Source organism: Mobula birostris, chromosome 4, assembly GCF_030028105.1.
Source record: "Mobula birostris isolate sMobBir1 chromosome 4, sMobBir1.hap1, whole genome shotgun sequence".
Taxonomy (NCBI): Eukaryota; Metazoa; Chordata; class Chondrichthyes; order Myliobatiformes; family Myliobatidae; genus Mobula; species Mobula birostris.
Window position 1 is genome coordinate 173,075,910 of NC_092373.1, and position 14,872 is coordinate 173,090,781.

General features: G+C 44.0%; 1 protein-coding gene across 1 annotated transcript in view; it reads left to right on the plus strand.

Annotated features, from left to right (window-relative positions):
• The first annotated feature begins 8,007 nt into the window (after nt 1-8,007).
• Nucleotides 8,008-14,872, plus strand: part of LOC140196751 (probable E3 ubiquitin-protein ligase HERC4) — a 96,610-nt gene continuing 89,745 nt past the window's right edge. The window contains exons 1-3 of the mRNA XM_072256476.1: nt 8,008-8,238; nt 10,443-10,599; nt 12,794-12,870. Of these exons, the coding sequence (XP_072112577.1) occupies nt 8,019-8,238; nt 10,443-10,599; nt 12,794-12,870 (454 nt within the window). The 5' untranslated portion in view covers nt 8,008-8,018. The remainder of the gene's footprint in view (nt 8,239-10,442; nt 10,600-12,793; nt 12,871-14,872) is intronic.

Consider the following 14,872-nt stretch of genomic DNA (forward strand, 5'->3'; position numbering starts at 1 on the left):
TTCCCTGGAGCGTAGAAGAATGAGGGGAGATTTGATAGAGGTATATAAAATTATGATGGGTATAGATAGAGTGAATGCAAGCAGGCTTTTTCCACTGAGGCAAGGGGAGAAAAAAACCAGAGGACATGGTTAAGGGTGAGGGGGGAAAAGTTTAAAGGGAACATTAGTGGGGGCTTCTTCACACAGAGAGTGGTGGGAGTATGGAATGAGCTGCCAGATGAGGTGGTAAATGCAGGTTCTTTTTTAACATTTAAGAATAAATTGGACAGATACATGAATGGGAGGTGTATGGAGGGATATGGTCCGTGTGCAGGTCAGTGGGACTAGGCAGAAAATGGTTCAGCACAGCCAAGAAGGGCCAAAAGGCCTGTTTCTGTGCTGTAGTTTCTATGGTTTCTATGGTTAAAAGGGCATGCCCTGTGTGCTGGGGATCCTTAATAATGCACACCGCCTTTCTGAGACACTGCTCCTTGAAGATGTCCTGGGTACTTCGTAGGCTTGTACCCAAGATGGAGCTGACTAGATTTACAACCTTCTGCAGCTTCTTTCGGTACTGTGCAGTAGCCCCTCCATACCAGACAGTGATGCAGCCTGTCAGAATGCTCTCCATGGTACAGTTATTGATGAGTTTCAACAGATGCTGTGGTGAGATTTGAACCTGGGTCTTAGTTTGGGCAGCTGGATTAGTAAACAACCTATTGAGCTATCATACCCATAGCTACGTCACAAAATGCATCACTGGTCATTATTAATTGTTCAATTTCATGGAAAGCAAATCATATATTTGATTTTTTTAAAAAATCAGGTTAACATGCATGTAAATGTTGTGGAAGATGAAATGACTTTTTGGATAATTGACAGTACTGGGCTGTTTCTAAAAATGTAATAAGAGCCAAATGGATCTGTCATCAATAACTCTAAGTGTGTTTGGTATCTGTGTAAACTGCACACTGCTCCTAGATTACTTACAGTAGATCTCAGAGACCCTTTTCCCTCAGGTTATCCGCCTTCGCTGTGTACAACTAACACAACAGGAACAAAAGAAAATATGAGCAGGAATAGGGCCATTCAGCCCCACAAACCTGACCTGTTGTTCAGGATCAGAATCTGAATCTGAACCAGAGTCTGATTTATTATCATCAGACTTTTATGTTTTGCAGCAGCAGGAATTACTATAAAATTACAACTACAATTGCATAAAAATACTATAAATTACTAAATAAGTAAATGAACCGTTCAGAGATCTAACGGCAGAGGGGAAGAAACTGTTTCCAAGTCACTGAGTGTGGGGCTTCAGGCTCCTGTACCTTCTCTCTGATGGTAGTGACACGAACAGGTCATGTTTCAGATGGTGAGGGCCTTTTGTGATGGATACTACCTTCTTGAGGCACTGCCTCTTGGAGATGTCCCTGATGGTGTGTTGGGTTGTGCATGGGATGGGGCAGGCAGAGTCTACCATCTGGAGTCTTTTTTGATCCTGTTCATTGAAGCCTCCATACCAAGCTGTGATGCAACCAGTCACAATGCTCTCTGTACATCTGTCATGTATAGAAAATCACTATGATCATGGCCGATCCACCCCAGATCTCAACTCTTCTGTGTCAATTCTCCATAGCCTTAGATCACATGATCATTCAAAAACATACCTGTTTCTTCTTTAAACCGCGCTCCCCCCATGATCCAGCGTCCATAACTTCCTGCAATAGATAATTCCAGAGATTCACCATTCTCTGTGAGAAGTTCCTACCCATCTCAACTCCATCTCATCTCAAATGCCACCTCCTTCAAGGTTCTCTTGCTGCAGAAGGTGTGTGACTGAGTTAACGAGGGTGTAGAAAATATAAAAGGAATGTTGCTTTTGATGCAGTGGGAAGGCCTTTAGCAGACACTATTCTGGAAGCCCATTTGATGGCTGACAAAGCTGTGGGTCTAGCTTCTGCCAGCTACAGAAGTTAAAAGTTTTTCAGATCTTCGCCATGGAAGCATACAAAATTAATTAAAACCAAACTATAACAAGGACGCTCGAAGAAAAGAATCCCTCAAAAAAAAACCAAAAACACATCAACATTTAAATAATACAATGAAGTAAATAAAAGTTTTGAAATGCCCCTCTTACCCTAAGGCAGGGGCTCCCAACCTGGGCTCCATGGATCCCTTGCCCAATGTTATTGGTCCATGGCATAAAAGAAGTTGGGAACTCCTGCCCTAAGGTGCGGCATGTGACACCAAAGTTTCGGCAACCCCGGTTTGATCCTGACCTCGGGCGCTCTCTGTGTGAGTTGCCTGTTCTCTCCATGACTACGCAGGTTTCCTCCAGCTCCTCAGGTTTCATCCCAAGTCCCAAAGTCGGACAGATTGGAGGGTTAATTAACCACTGTAAATTGCCCCAAGCAGGTGGGCAGGTGGTGAGATTATTAGAGGACAGCATGTGAGAGGGAAGAGATTACTGGGGAATAAGGAGAATAGGATTGGATACACAAAGGACTGCCAATGCTAGGATCAGGAGACACAAACACCTTGCTGAAGGAGCTCAATGAGTTAGTCAACATCGGTGGAGATAAATAGATAGTCGACATTTCGGGTCAAGACCCTTCACCTGGACTGGAAATAGGATTCTACAACCCACCATGGACTCCTGTGTGGCAGTAGGTAATACAATAACTCCCACAGAATTCAGTATGGGTCTTCCCGTAGGTTAACAGCAGATCAAATCCTCCAGCAAGAGCCAGTGAAATGGAACCCATGATTTGACTGAAGTGAATGCAACTTTTGCAGAAAGAGGATTATAAAGTACCCTCCATTTCTTGGCATAGAAGATGGATAACTACACACAGTATGGGCCCTTCAACCCGCAATCTTGTGCTGACATTTTTAGCCTTCTCTAAGATCAATATGACCCTTCCCTCTCACCTAGTGTTCCATTTTACTATCATCTATGTTCCTATCTAAGAGTCTCTTAAATGTCCCTAATGTATCTGCCTCGAACACCACTACTGGCAGAATGCTTCACACACTCACCTCTCTCTGTGTAAAGAACATACCGCTAACATCCCTCTCTATAGGTGACATCTTCCATATTCCAATAACAACTTGGGTAGGTGTCCATGTACTGAGAACAGCCAGGCCAAACATTGGTGCTGGCAAGAATCCAATTCAAAAAGCTATATTTACTTTGACTGACAAGCCTGGATTGGCAGAGACTGCACAGCAGATGAGCACAAGCAGGTCTTCGGTATTTGGTTACTCAAACCCAGCTTTACTTACACTGCAGGCAATGTGTTTTTAGCAACTTGCATGGCACTCAGGTTTATATATTAATTAGTTTCCAGGAGTAAATCCAACATAATTAACTAACATTTTTATGTACAACCATTGGAACATCTATTGCTCCAGAAGCCGCTGCATACACACACCCCAGTTACTGAAGTGTGGGCTCAGGTATCGGCTATTCCAGAGAACTGAGCCCAAGAAACTTAGGCTGGAACTCCAGTGCAGTACTGAGAGAGCACTTCACTGGTGTGCTCTGCATCTCAGTGATGAGACATGGTACTAACTAACATGGTAAGAACTACTTTCTTAGGTTGACTTAAGGAACCCAAGCAACTATTTTGAAGAATATTGGGAGGATTATTTTTGATGTCTAGGTTCAGCACTTATCCCTGTTAAAAGTCCTATCTGGTTATTAGCACCTTTCAGATTGTGGGAGTTTGCCAGGTGCAAATTGGCCGGATGCCTTCTATGTTTATAGCTTCCTGGAGAGGGGCGTGAATCGTTGAAATTCTCGACCACAGAGGCTGAGGAGGCTGGATCACTGGAGGTATTCATGTAAGAAGTGGATAAATATTTGAAAGATCAGGGAATTGAGGGTGATGGGGATTGATACAGATGAGGCGTTCAGCGGTAGGTTAATTGTGGCCGGGTTTGAGGAGCCAAGTGACCTACTCCTGCTCCTGCTTCCTTGTGCTTTTGTGTAACAAACCAAGATGTAGAAGATGCAAGGGTCAGAATGGGCTAAAGAGAGGTGTAAGTAGAGGGCAAGGAGCTTACACTTCCTGAAGTGATAAATCAAATGAGGATCATAGAATCATAGAGCAGTATAGCACAGAACCAGGCCCCTCAACTCATTCCACCCATGCTGACCAAGATGTCCCTTCAAGCTAGTTGCATTTGCCCATATTACTATTTCTGTCCATGTACCTGCCCAAATGTCTTTTAAACATTGTAATTGTACCCACTTTTACTGCTTCTTTTGGCAGTTTGTTCCGTATATCCAACACCCCTAAGTAGAATAGTTACCCCTCAGTCTGCTTAAAATTTTTTCTGCTCTCTTTTAGACTCCACTACCCTGGGAAAAATACTGTGACCATCCACTGTATCTATGTCCCTCGTGCTTTTTTCTAAACCTCCCAAAGGTCATCCCTCCTACAATGAAGACAAAGAAGTCCTAATTTTTTATATTAAAACACTTTAATACATCCACCGTGGGAAGAAAGCAAGAGCGTGTTGATGGTAGGGCTGAAAGGTAAGGAGTAGGATTCATTCTGAGTCTGTCTCCATCCTTGTTGGTTCCAGTCCACAACAAAGAACTTGATGTACCTGATGGGGGCTAACTGTTCCACGGGACGAAGATCTGTGGGCCTTTGCTACTCTCAGGTCAGTAACCTCTGACTCCAGTGGTGTGAAAGGCTGGGGGTGGGGGGATGTTGCCATTCTTGTGCAGTGCTGGTGTGATTTGGCTGTTGTGGTTGAATTGTTGGCCATATCTGCAACTGTTGGTAGATAGTCTACAATCTGGCTCAGTGCCAGGGGGAGAGGGTTGTTCCTCCTCAGCTCCCCTCCCACTACTGATTGCCACCACTCTGTTCCATACTACATGTCTGCACATATTCCTGGATCCTGAAATCTAAGTCATCTCCCTCTTCTTCCTCCAATAATGAGGGATGGTCTGTAGGGGTGTTGGTGCCTTCTCCCCTCTCCCTTAATCTCTCCTCTCCTCTTAATATCCCTTGCCCCTTTTCTCTCCTCCCACTTCCTCATTCTACCTTTCATTTCCCTTTCCCTCACTCTCTCCACAGTCTCAATCTCTCTCCCCACAGTCTCAATCTCTCTCCCCTCCCTTTCACACTTTTCCCCATTCCCCTTTCCTTATCATTTTCCCTGCCTTATCCCTGTCCCATCTCACACAAACTTCCCTCTTCCTCATTCTCTAATCCTTCCCTTCTCTCCACTTCACTCTCTCTCACTTCATCTCCCTCATGCTCCATCCCCCTTTTCTCTTCTCCACCCCTTTCTCATTTCCTCCTCTCCCTCAAACCCCCTTCACTCTTTCCCTCCCTTTGTACTCTTTTCCTCTTCCTCTTAATCTTCGCCTTCCTCTCTCTACTCTCCCACCTTCTTCACACACTTCCTTCTCATTCCCTTTCCTTTCTCTCACTCTCACCCCTCTCCCTCACTCTCTCCCATCTCTTTTACTCTTTATTTACGGTTTTCTCCCTGTCTCCACTTCTCTTCCTTACTCTCTCCCCTTCCCTTTTCTTTCTCTTTCACCTTCTCCTTTCTTCCTCAAACGCTCTTCTTCCCCTCACTCTCTTTTACCTCCCTCACTTCCTCATTCTATTACAGTCTCCCAATTAATTGCTTCCCTTGTCTTACAATGTCACATCCAAACTCTTCACCAGTGTGAACCTGACCAATTACCTTGACATTGGATACCAGTCGTGGGACAAAGAAAACTGGAAGTGCATAAGGGACCAGACTTGGAGGGATGTGAGGACAATAGGACTGCAGTGAATTTGCTGAGGTGCACTTCTGCAAATGGATCAGAACACACTGAGACACTTAACATGGATCATTGAACCCTTGGCTGTCAGATCATCCACAAGAAGATGGGCACCAGATTTCACAATAAGTAGAGTGAGATTTGACTGCCCCCCCCATGCCTACTATCCACACTAACCCTCTGAACCTCCAATGCTCCCAGTGACCTCAGCACCTCAGTTCCTCTGCATCCCATGAGAGGCAACTGAGTCTCAACCCGCTCTCGCCTCTCTCACAGACTTTCCTCACTGCAGGTAAAGACCGGGACAACCAGGGACACTGACAGTTCATAGTTAAAGCAATAAAATGTATTATATCAATATAAAGACAATTAAAGGGTGATCTTGAGGAGGGCCAGAACGGACAGTTTCTGAGCTATACATTTCCATTATTCTATATAATAAAGACTATTTTCTAAATGGGAAGAAAATCCAGGAACCTGAGATGCAGAGGGACTTGGGAGTCCTTGTGTAGAACACATTAAAGGTTAACTTGCAGGTTGAGTCGGTGGTGAGGAAGGCAAATGCCATGTTAGCATTCAATTTAAGAGGTCTGGAATACAAGAGCAGGGATGTGATGCTGAGGCTTTATAAGGCACTGGAGAGACCCCACCTTTAGTATTGTGGACAGTTTTGGGCCCTTCACCTTAGAGAAGATGTGCTGGCATTGGAGAGGGTCTAGAGGAGGTTCATAAGGATGATTCCAGGAATGAAAGGGTTATCATACCAGGAACATTTGATGGCTCTGGTCTGTACTCGCTGGAATTCAGAAGGATGAGGGGGGATCTCATTGAAACATTTCAAATGTTGAAAGGCCTTGACAGAGTAGACGTGGAAAGGATGTTTCCTATGGTGGGAGAGTCTCGGACAGGAGGGCACAGCCTCAGGATAGAGGGGCATCCTTTCAAAACAGAGATGTGGATACATTTCTTTAGCCAAAAGGTGGTGAATTTGTGGAATTTGTTGCCACATGCAGCTGTGGAGGCCAGGTCGCTGGGTGTATTTAAGGCAGAGATTGATAGGTTCTTGATTGGACATGGCATCAAAGGTTACGGGGAGAAGGCTGGGAACTGGGGTTAAGGAGGAGATAGAAATAAAGGATCAGCCATGATTGAATGGTGGAGCAGACTCGATGGGCCAAATGGCCTAATTTTGCTCCTATATCTTATGGTCTTATAAAAGCAAATCAAACAACTGTTGGTTAACTTCAAACGTAAGTGTACTGAAATAAAAGTAAACAGAAGCTGAACTTGAGGATCAGATCGACTTGAATTGACTGTGGTTTTGATGGATGAGCCAGCTGCGGCTGTGGTGGGTGATTGCGTTGTAGTTTTGATGGCACTAAGGTTGCACTGGATGTGACTGATGGATGATTCAGCTGGGGCTGGTGTGAAGGTAAGCAGTGATCCAGAATACCCAGAGCTCTCTCAGCACTTTAAACAGGTTCCAAGTTCCTGAACTGTACAGGGAACACCCACAGTCTCGCCAGGATTCTGCAGACAGAGCAAGCGGTCAGGTGTACAGAAGTCAGAGAAGTGTGTACGCTTGAATCGTGTGCAGAAATTTGCTGGGATTCATAGAGATATAAGGCAGGGAAGCAGATCCTTCAGCCCACAGACCATCAACACTCAACCTTTCCTAATCTGTTTCACTCTCCCGACACTCTGGGGAAGCTCAGGATCGAACCAGGTTCACTGCAGTTGTGGGGCAGCAGCTCTACTATCTGCACCACTGTACCTGACATCCTGGTTTAACACTTCGAGTCAAGGATTGTGCCGGCGGGAGTCAAGTTGTATTGTCAGCTGTTCTGTGGGAACCCCACTGGCCAGCGGTGAGCAGATCTCGGCACAATTTGCATTTTTCATTGTGCTTTTGGCAATAAACTCAACGTGAATCCGTGCGCTCCGAGTACCGCTGAGATCTCCTGAACTGGTTCTCGAGTACGTATAATCTGCAGCTGTGCGATGTCGTACGAGAAAGAGGGGCGGAGTCTGGGTGGGAAAGAGTGAGTTGAGGGACGGAGAGTTTGAGGCACCGTGGGGCTGGTGAGAATACATGCATCACTGCACAAAGTTTAAAAAGCTGCGGATTAATAATTGCCTCACCTCGATCCACGTGAATTCTCTTCCCCAGTGCAGATCTGACGGAAAGTGAAACTGAAACTGAAACATACAGACTCTCTCTGCCTGAATGGAGAGAGGTATGGAGAGCTGCATCTTTCACTGGGGAAATCTGGCTGGCAGGAACAGGGCAGCCAAGTCCAGCAAAGCCCAAACACTCGTCCAAGCCACCCCTTGGGAGCAACTTGACGACCACGAAGAAATTAACTACATCTGCTGCAGAAGTCCTCATTTAAGTGTGTTTGTCCTGAAGAACGGCAGGGTTTATACATTGAACAGCCACCATAAGAGAAGTCGGCCAGGTGAGCGAGTTAAGATAGACGGTTTTATTTATTTGTGGCCTTCCTAAGCTTTGTCGTGGTTGGTGACATCCTGAAATTGCAAGGATGGCTACATAAATTCAGTCTTTTGAAATTATAAAGATCAGAATCAGAAGAGATAATCACTGACTTTTGCAATAGCAGTACAATGCAAAGATATAACATTACTATAAATTATAACAATAAATAGATAGCACATAAATAAAAGAATAATGAGGCAGTCTTTGTAGCTGAATGAACCGTCCAGATATCTGATGGAAGAGGGGAAAATGTTGTTTATGAATGATTGAGTGTGGGTCTTCAGACTCCTGTACCACCTCCCTCATAGTAGTAACAAGAAGAGGGCTTGTCACGGATGGTGAGGGTCTTCAATTATGAATCCATTAAAAAAACTAAATAAAATGCATGACAATGATTGTCTCCATTACTAAATGAATGACTGAATCTCTTATGTACTGGGAATCTGATAAATTAATTCAACAAACCTTTCCATTTGTAATTCTTAACATGTGGAAGTTACAGAAATTAAATATCCAAAGCCATTATTAATGAAATCCTCATTCATTAATCAATTTATGGATGCAGAACAATGTTTGATTCTAGGACCGAAGGATACCATTTGGCCCATCATCTCCATGCTAGACTTGATGCTGCAGAAATCCCCAAACTAATCACACTCCCTGTTCTACAGTTTAGTCATTCTGAAGGAGCACACTTCAGACTTTATTGATACTAGGTGGCAGATTTTCTGGACTATTGAATGTTATTTATATACCAACAGATTTCTATTTTTTAAAAGTAACTCATGTTAGTATGATAAGGTCTCCAGTGAATCAGGTGGGTTTAAAGAGAGCAAAACACAAAACAACTGAGGAACTCAGCATCTACTGAGGTGAATGGACAGGTGACCTCTCACTTCATTCCCATTCCCACTCTTCCCCCTCCCATGCTTGCCTATCATCCCCTCCCCCATCTCATGTATCTATCTATAGTTTGCCAGCTCTTCCTCCACCCTTCCTCACCACCTCTGTCTACTGGCTATCTCACCTCTACTCAGTCCAACCTGATTTAGGGTCCTGAACCGAAACATCAGCTGTCCATTTCCCTCCATAGGTGCTGCCTGACCTGCTGTGTTCCTCCAGCATTTTGTGTATTGCTCAGGATTTCCAGCATATGCAGTCTCTGTCTCAAGTTTAACGAGAGTTTGGGAATCAGGACTCCTTTGAGTTAAAAGGAAGAACAGGTACAAGGCTCTGGTGAGTTTAAAGAGGGAATGGGAAATAGAACCAGGTGAGCCACACCACCTCACACCCCAAATTGGATAGCATTGGGAAAAATGGCTTTAATGTAATAAAGAATTATCCGTATAGGAAATAGACATGCAATGATGTCAAAGGAATTCTTATATTACAAAGTTGCAAATATTATTTCATAGTATAAGGCAAACAAAATACCTGTGTAGCTCCCAGAAAATCAAGAAAAGAAGCCCTCATTTATTTACTTGCAGAACTTGCAAGACTGTGCTGAGGGATCTCAGAATTTGTTCAGAGAACTTCTCACTGAAACAGATTAGTGCCTTCCAAATTTACTTCCACTTTCATTTCTGCTGGTCCTCCTGCTGTTGTTCTGAATAGAAACGTCTCTGTTGCAAATTAGTTCATCAGAAAGTTGATGCGGCTGTGTCCCAATAACACACCCAACATTGTTATACACTTGTCATAGCAATTCAAAAGGGCAAAAGCTTTTGGATATTGAGCTACATAAAGGAATATCAAAGCAGGTGTCTAAGGGTTCAGCTGAAGAGGGGCTTTAAGGAGTATATCACAGAAAATTTAATAAAAAGACAGTGGGACTGAGGAAGTAAATTCTAGAGTTGAATACAGGGTTGTCAGAATTTCCTGTTTAAACAGATAATTAACTTTGCAAATATAGTCTTCTGCAGAATCTATTTAACTGATTAATGAAATGTCTTCTAATTCACCACAAGATTGCTCACCAGCTTTCTGAATTCTGTATCAATTAGAAACTATCGTTATAAATGTGCAAAACAAAAAGTTAATCTTAACCAGGAAGTGAAGAGAATTCAATTTCCGATTAACTTTTTGCTTACATTCCCAATAAAAACAAATATGTTTATCATCATTGCATTAAATTCTACTTCCTTTTCTGTTCTCTCACCTGCACAGAGCTTGTTAGTGTGTTACAGGAAGACAAGATTCACACAGTGGACAGCAGGGGTTTGAACATCCTCTACGTTTCTGAAGCCGGAAATGTCTATTTTAGTAAACTTCAGAACAATAAACGTAGGGGTACCGCTAAACCCTTTTACATCACAAAGCCAAAGTAAGAATTATCTTGATCCTTATAAACAAGTGATTAACAATGGAAACTACTTTCTGTCAGACAAAATCTATGGAGAGAGAAACTGCTAATGTTTCAGTGTTTATCAGTGCTGGTCATCAGCCTGAAATGTCAACCTTATTTAAGACCTTAAGATATAGGAGCAGAATTAGGCCATTTGCCCATCGAATCTGCTCCGTCATTTCATCATGGCTGAGCCAATTTTCCCTCTCAGCCCTAATCTTCTGTCTTCTCCCTGTATCCCTTGTTGCCCTGACCAATCAAGAATCTGTTAACCTCTGCCTTAAATATACATAAAGACTCCGCCTCCACAGCTATCTGTGGCAAAGAATTCCACAGAATCACCATTCTCTGGCTGAAGAAATTCCTCCTCATCTCTCTTCTAAAAGGAGCCCCTATATTCTGAAATTGTGTCCTCTGGTCTTAGACTCTCCTACCATAGGAAACATCCTCTCCACATCCACTCGATCAAGGCCTTTCACCTTTCAATAGGTTTCAATGAGGTCATTCCTCATTCTTCTGAATTCTAGTGAATACAGGCCCAGAGCTATCAAACGCTCTTTATATGACAAGCCATTCAGTTCTGGAATCATTTTTGTGAACCTCCTTGGAAACCCCTCCAGTTTCAGCACATCCTTTCTAAGATAAAGGGACCCAAAACTGCTCACCATACTCCAAGTGAGGCCTCACCAGTGCTTTATAAAGCCTCACATTACATTCTTACTTTTATATTCTAGACCTCTTGAAATGAATGCTGACATTACATTTGCCCACCTCACCACAGGCCCAACCTGCAAATTAACCTTCAGGGAATCCTGCACAAGGACTCACAAGTCCCTTTCCACCTCAGTGTTTTGTATTTTCTCTCGATTTAGAAAATCTCTCTCCACAGATGTGGCCTGACTGATTGTTGATAAAGTTTTCTGGTGTTACTTTTTGAACTTCCAGCATCTGTGTTGTTGGGAAGCTTTGTAGCTCTTGGACTTCAAGGTGAGATTGAGCTAAGGTTTGAGAAGAACAACACAAGCTGGCACTGTTGTACTGAGGGGGAGATGTGATGGCAGAAGCATCAGCTTTTGAATCAGATTATAAACCAGATGCTTTCTTCAATTTATTTCCTGGATCTAGACAAGGCCAGTATTTATTGAGCAGCCACTATTGTCCTTGAGAAGATGAGGTGAGATGCCTTTTTGAACCGTTGCCCACCTTCTGGTGAAGGTGCTCCCACAGTGTGGTTGAGGAGGGAATTCCACGACTTACATCCAGTGATGATGAAGGACCGGTGATACATCTCCAAGTCAGCTGGTGTGTGACCTAGAGGGGGACCTGTGGGCAGCGGGGTTCCCATTTGCCTGTTGCTCATGTTCTTGTTGATGGTCGGGGGTTTGGCAGTTGCAAGTCAGAGTAGTCTGCGGTTTGGGAGTGTGGTATTGAAGGAGTGCCATCCTGTGTGAGGAGTACCTTGATATAGGAAGGGCAGCACAGAGGGACTGCCGCACTGCAGATGGGGCCGTATCGAGGCACGTTTCATTGTCAAAGTCAGTGCCAGTGTCAAAGTTGAGTTTATTGTCATAGGAACAAATACATGTATGCACAGGTGCAAAGAAAAACTTACTTCCAGCAGCCTCACACAGGACTAGAGACACATTTTCAAAATAAAATATAAATTAAACATCTGTAATGCAAAATGATCAAAGTTCAAAGTAAATGTATTATGAAAGTACATATATGTCACCATATAGAAGCTTGAGATTCACTTTCTTGTGCGCATACTCAGTAAATCCAATAACCACAACAGAAACAACGAAAGACCACACCAACTGGGTGTACAACGAAGGTGCAAAATACAACAGGAAAGAACTAAAAGTAATAAATAAACTATATTTAAATATATAAGAAAGTACACAACTAGAACTGACAAAAAGACAATACAGAGTGAATGCCCAACAGACAGAGGAAGACTTTATTTTTAATATGATGATGTCTGAGTGTGAACACAGCCTTCCAGGGAGTGCAACTGCGGTGCGGTGGAGTTAATTTGCTGCTGAGGTGCAGGCTGGAAGATGTGGACCTTGAGTTATGACAGGAGATAACATTGAGAGTTCCTAGGTCCTAACGATATTTTAAAATGAATTTCTGGCATGAATTACTACTTAATGATTTACCTGTCCGACAGGTTATTCAGCGTCCTTGCAGAGAAGTGCGTTGTTCAAGTTGCCTGTGGAAAGAGTCACTCGCTGGCTCTCTGCAAAGGTAGGGAGGTCAGACAGAGGAACTGGGAGGCTTGTTGATCACATTGGATGATAGAACGCTTCTGAGGAATGTGAATCAGGCTCACGGCGGATTGATTCCCAGTCCCCTAAAGGGGCATCACAGGCAGGAAACTACACTGTGGGAGGGGCGGTACTGAGGGAGGGTCACACTGTGGAAGGGGCGGTACTGAGGGAGGGTCACACTGTGGAAGGGGTGGTACTGAGGGAGAGTCACACTGTGGAAGGGGTGGTACTGAGGGAGAGTCACACTGTGGGAGGGGCAGTACTGAGGGAGGGTCACACTGTGGGAGGGGCAGTACTGAGGGATGGCCACACTGTGGGAGGGGCGGTACTGAGGGAGTGTCACACTGTGGAAGGGATGGTACTGAGGGAGGGTCACACTGTGGAAGGGGCGGTACTGAGGGAGAGTCACACTGTGGGAGGGGCAGTACTGAGGGAGGGTCACACTGTGGGAGGGGCGGTACTGAGGGATGGCCACACTGTGGGAGGGGCGGTACTGAGGGAGGGTCACACTGTGGGAGGGATGGTACTGAGGAAGCCCCTTGCTGTGGGGGCAGAGTATTGGGGGATCACCGTGCTGTGGGAGAGGTGGTACTGAGGGACCCCACGTTCTGTGAGAGAGGCAGTGCTGAGGGAGTCGTACACTGTAGAAGAGGCAGTATCGAGGGTAATCACATGCTGTGGGAGAAGTTGTATGGAAGGAGCGCTGATGAAAATGTTGGTGAACTCTTCAGTCAGGTGTCAGATTTCTCAGTGGGAGAGCATTTTGGAAATAGTGATCACAACTCTATCTTCTTTACCATGGTGCTGGAGAGAGATAGGAGAAGACAATTTGGGAAAATATTTAAGCAACACACACAAAATGCTGGTGGAACGCAGCAGGCCAGACAGCATCTGTAGGAAGAAGTACAGTCGACGTTTCGGGCTGAGACCCTTGGTCAGGACTGGGTGAGCGTATGGTCAAAAAGTTGAAGGGGCGAAGAAATTATAGCTGGGAAGCAGTGAGAGAGGGTTTCACTAAACTCCCGTCAAAAAGAAGATTTAAATTTCTTCAGCGTAGGCATCACTGGAAGAGGCTTCGCAGTAGTGAATTTAAAACACAAACACATTTTGTATGTGTTGCTTGAATTTCTAGCATCTGCAGATTTTCTCGTGTTTGGGAAAACATTTAATTGGGTAACTGGGGTAGGAGGAATAATTATGCTATTAGGCAGGAACTTGGGAACATAAATTGGGGGCAGACATTCTCAGGGAAATGCACAGCAGAAATGTGGCAAATGTTCAGGGAACATTTGTATGTTGTTATGCATAGGTACGTTCCATTGAGGCAGGGAAAGGGTGGTAGGGTAAAAGAACCATGATGTACAAAGGATGTAGAAAATCTAGTTAAGAAGAAAAGAAATGCTTATAAAAGGTTCAAGAAACTAGGTACTGTTAGAGCTCTAGAAAATTACAAGGATGCCAGGAAGGAGCTCAAGAATGAAATTATGAGAGCTAAGAGGGGCCATGAAAAGGCCTTGGCGAGCAGGATTAAGGAAAACCCCAAGACGTTTTACAAGTATGTGAAGAGCAAGAGGATGAACCGTGTGAGAATAGGACCAATCAGGAGCGAGAGTGGAAAAGTGCACACGGAGCCGGAGGAGGTAGCAGAGGTACTTAATGAATACTTTGCTTCAATATCCACCAGTGAAAAGGACCTTGGCAATTGTGGGGATGACTTACAGCAGACTGAAATGCTTGAACGTATAGTCATTAAGAAAGAGGGTGTGCTGGAGCTGTTAAAAAGTATTGAGTTAGATAATAGTCATAGTCATACTTTATTAATCCCGGGGGAAACTGGTTTTCATTACAGTTGCTCCATAAATAATAAATAGTAATAGAACCATAACTAGTTAAATAGTAATATGTAAATTATGCCAATAAATTATGAAATAAGTCCAGGACCAGCCTATTGGCTCAGGATGTCTGACCCTCCAAGGGAG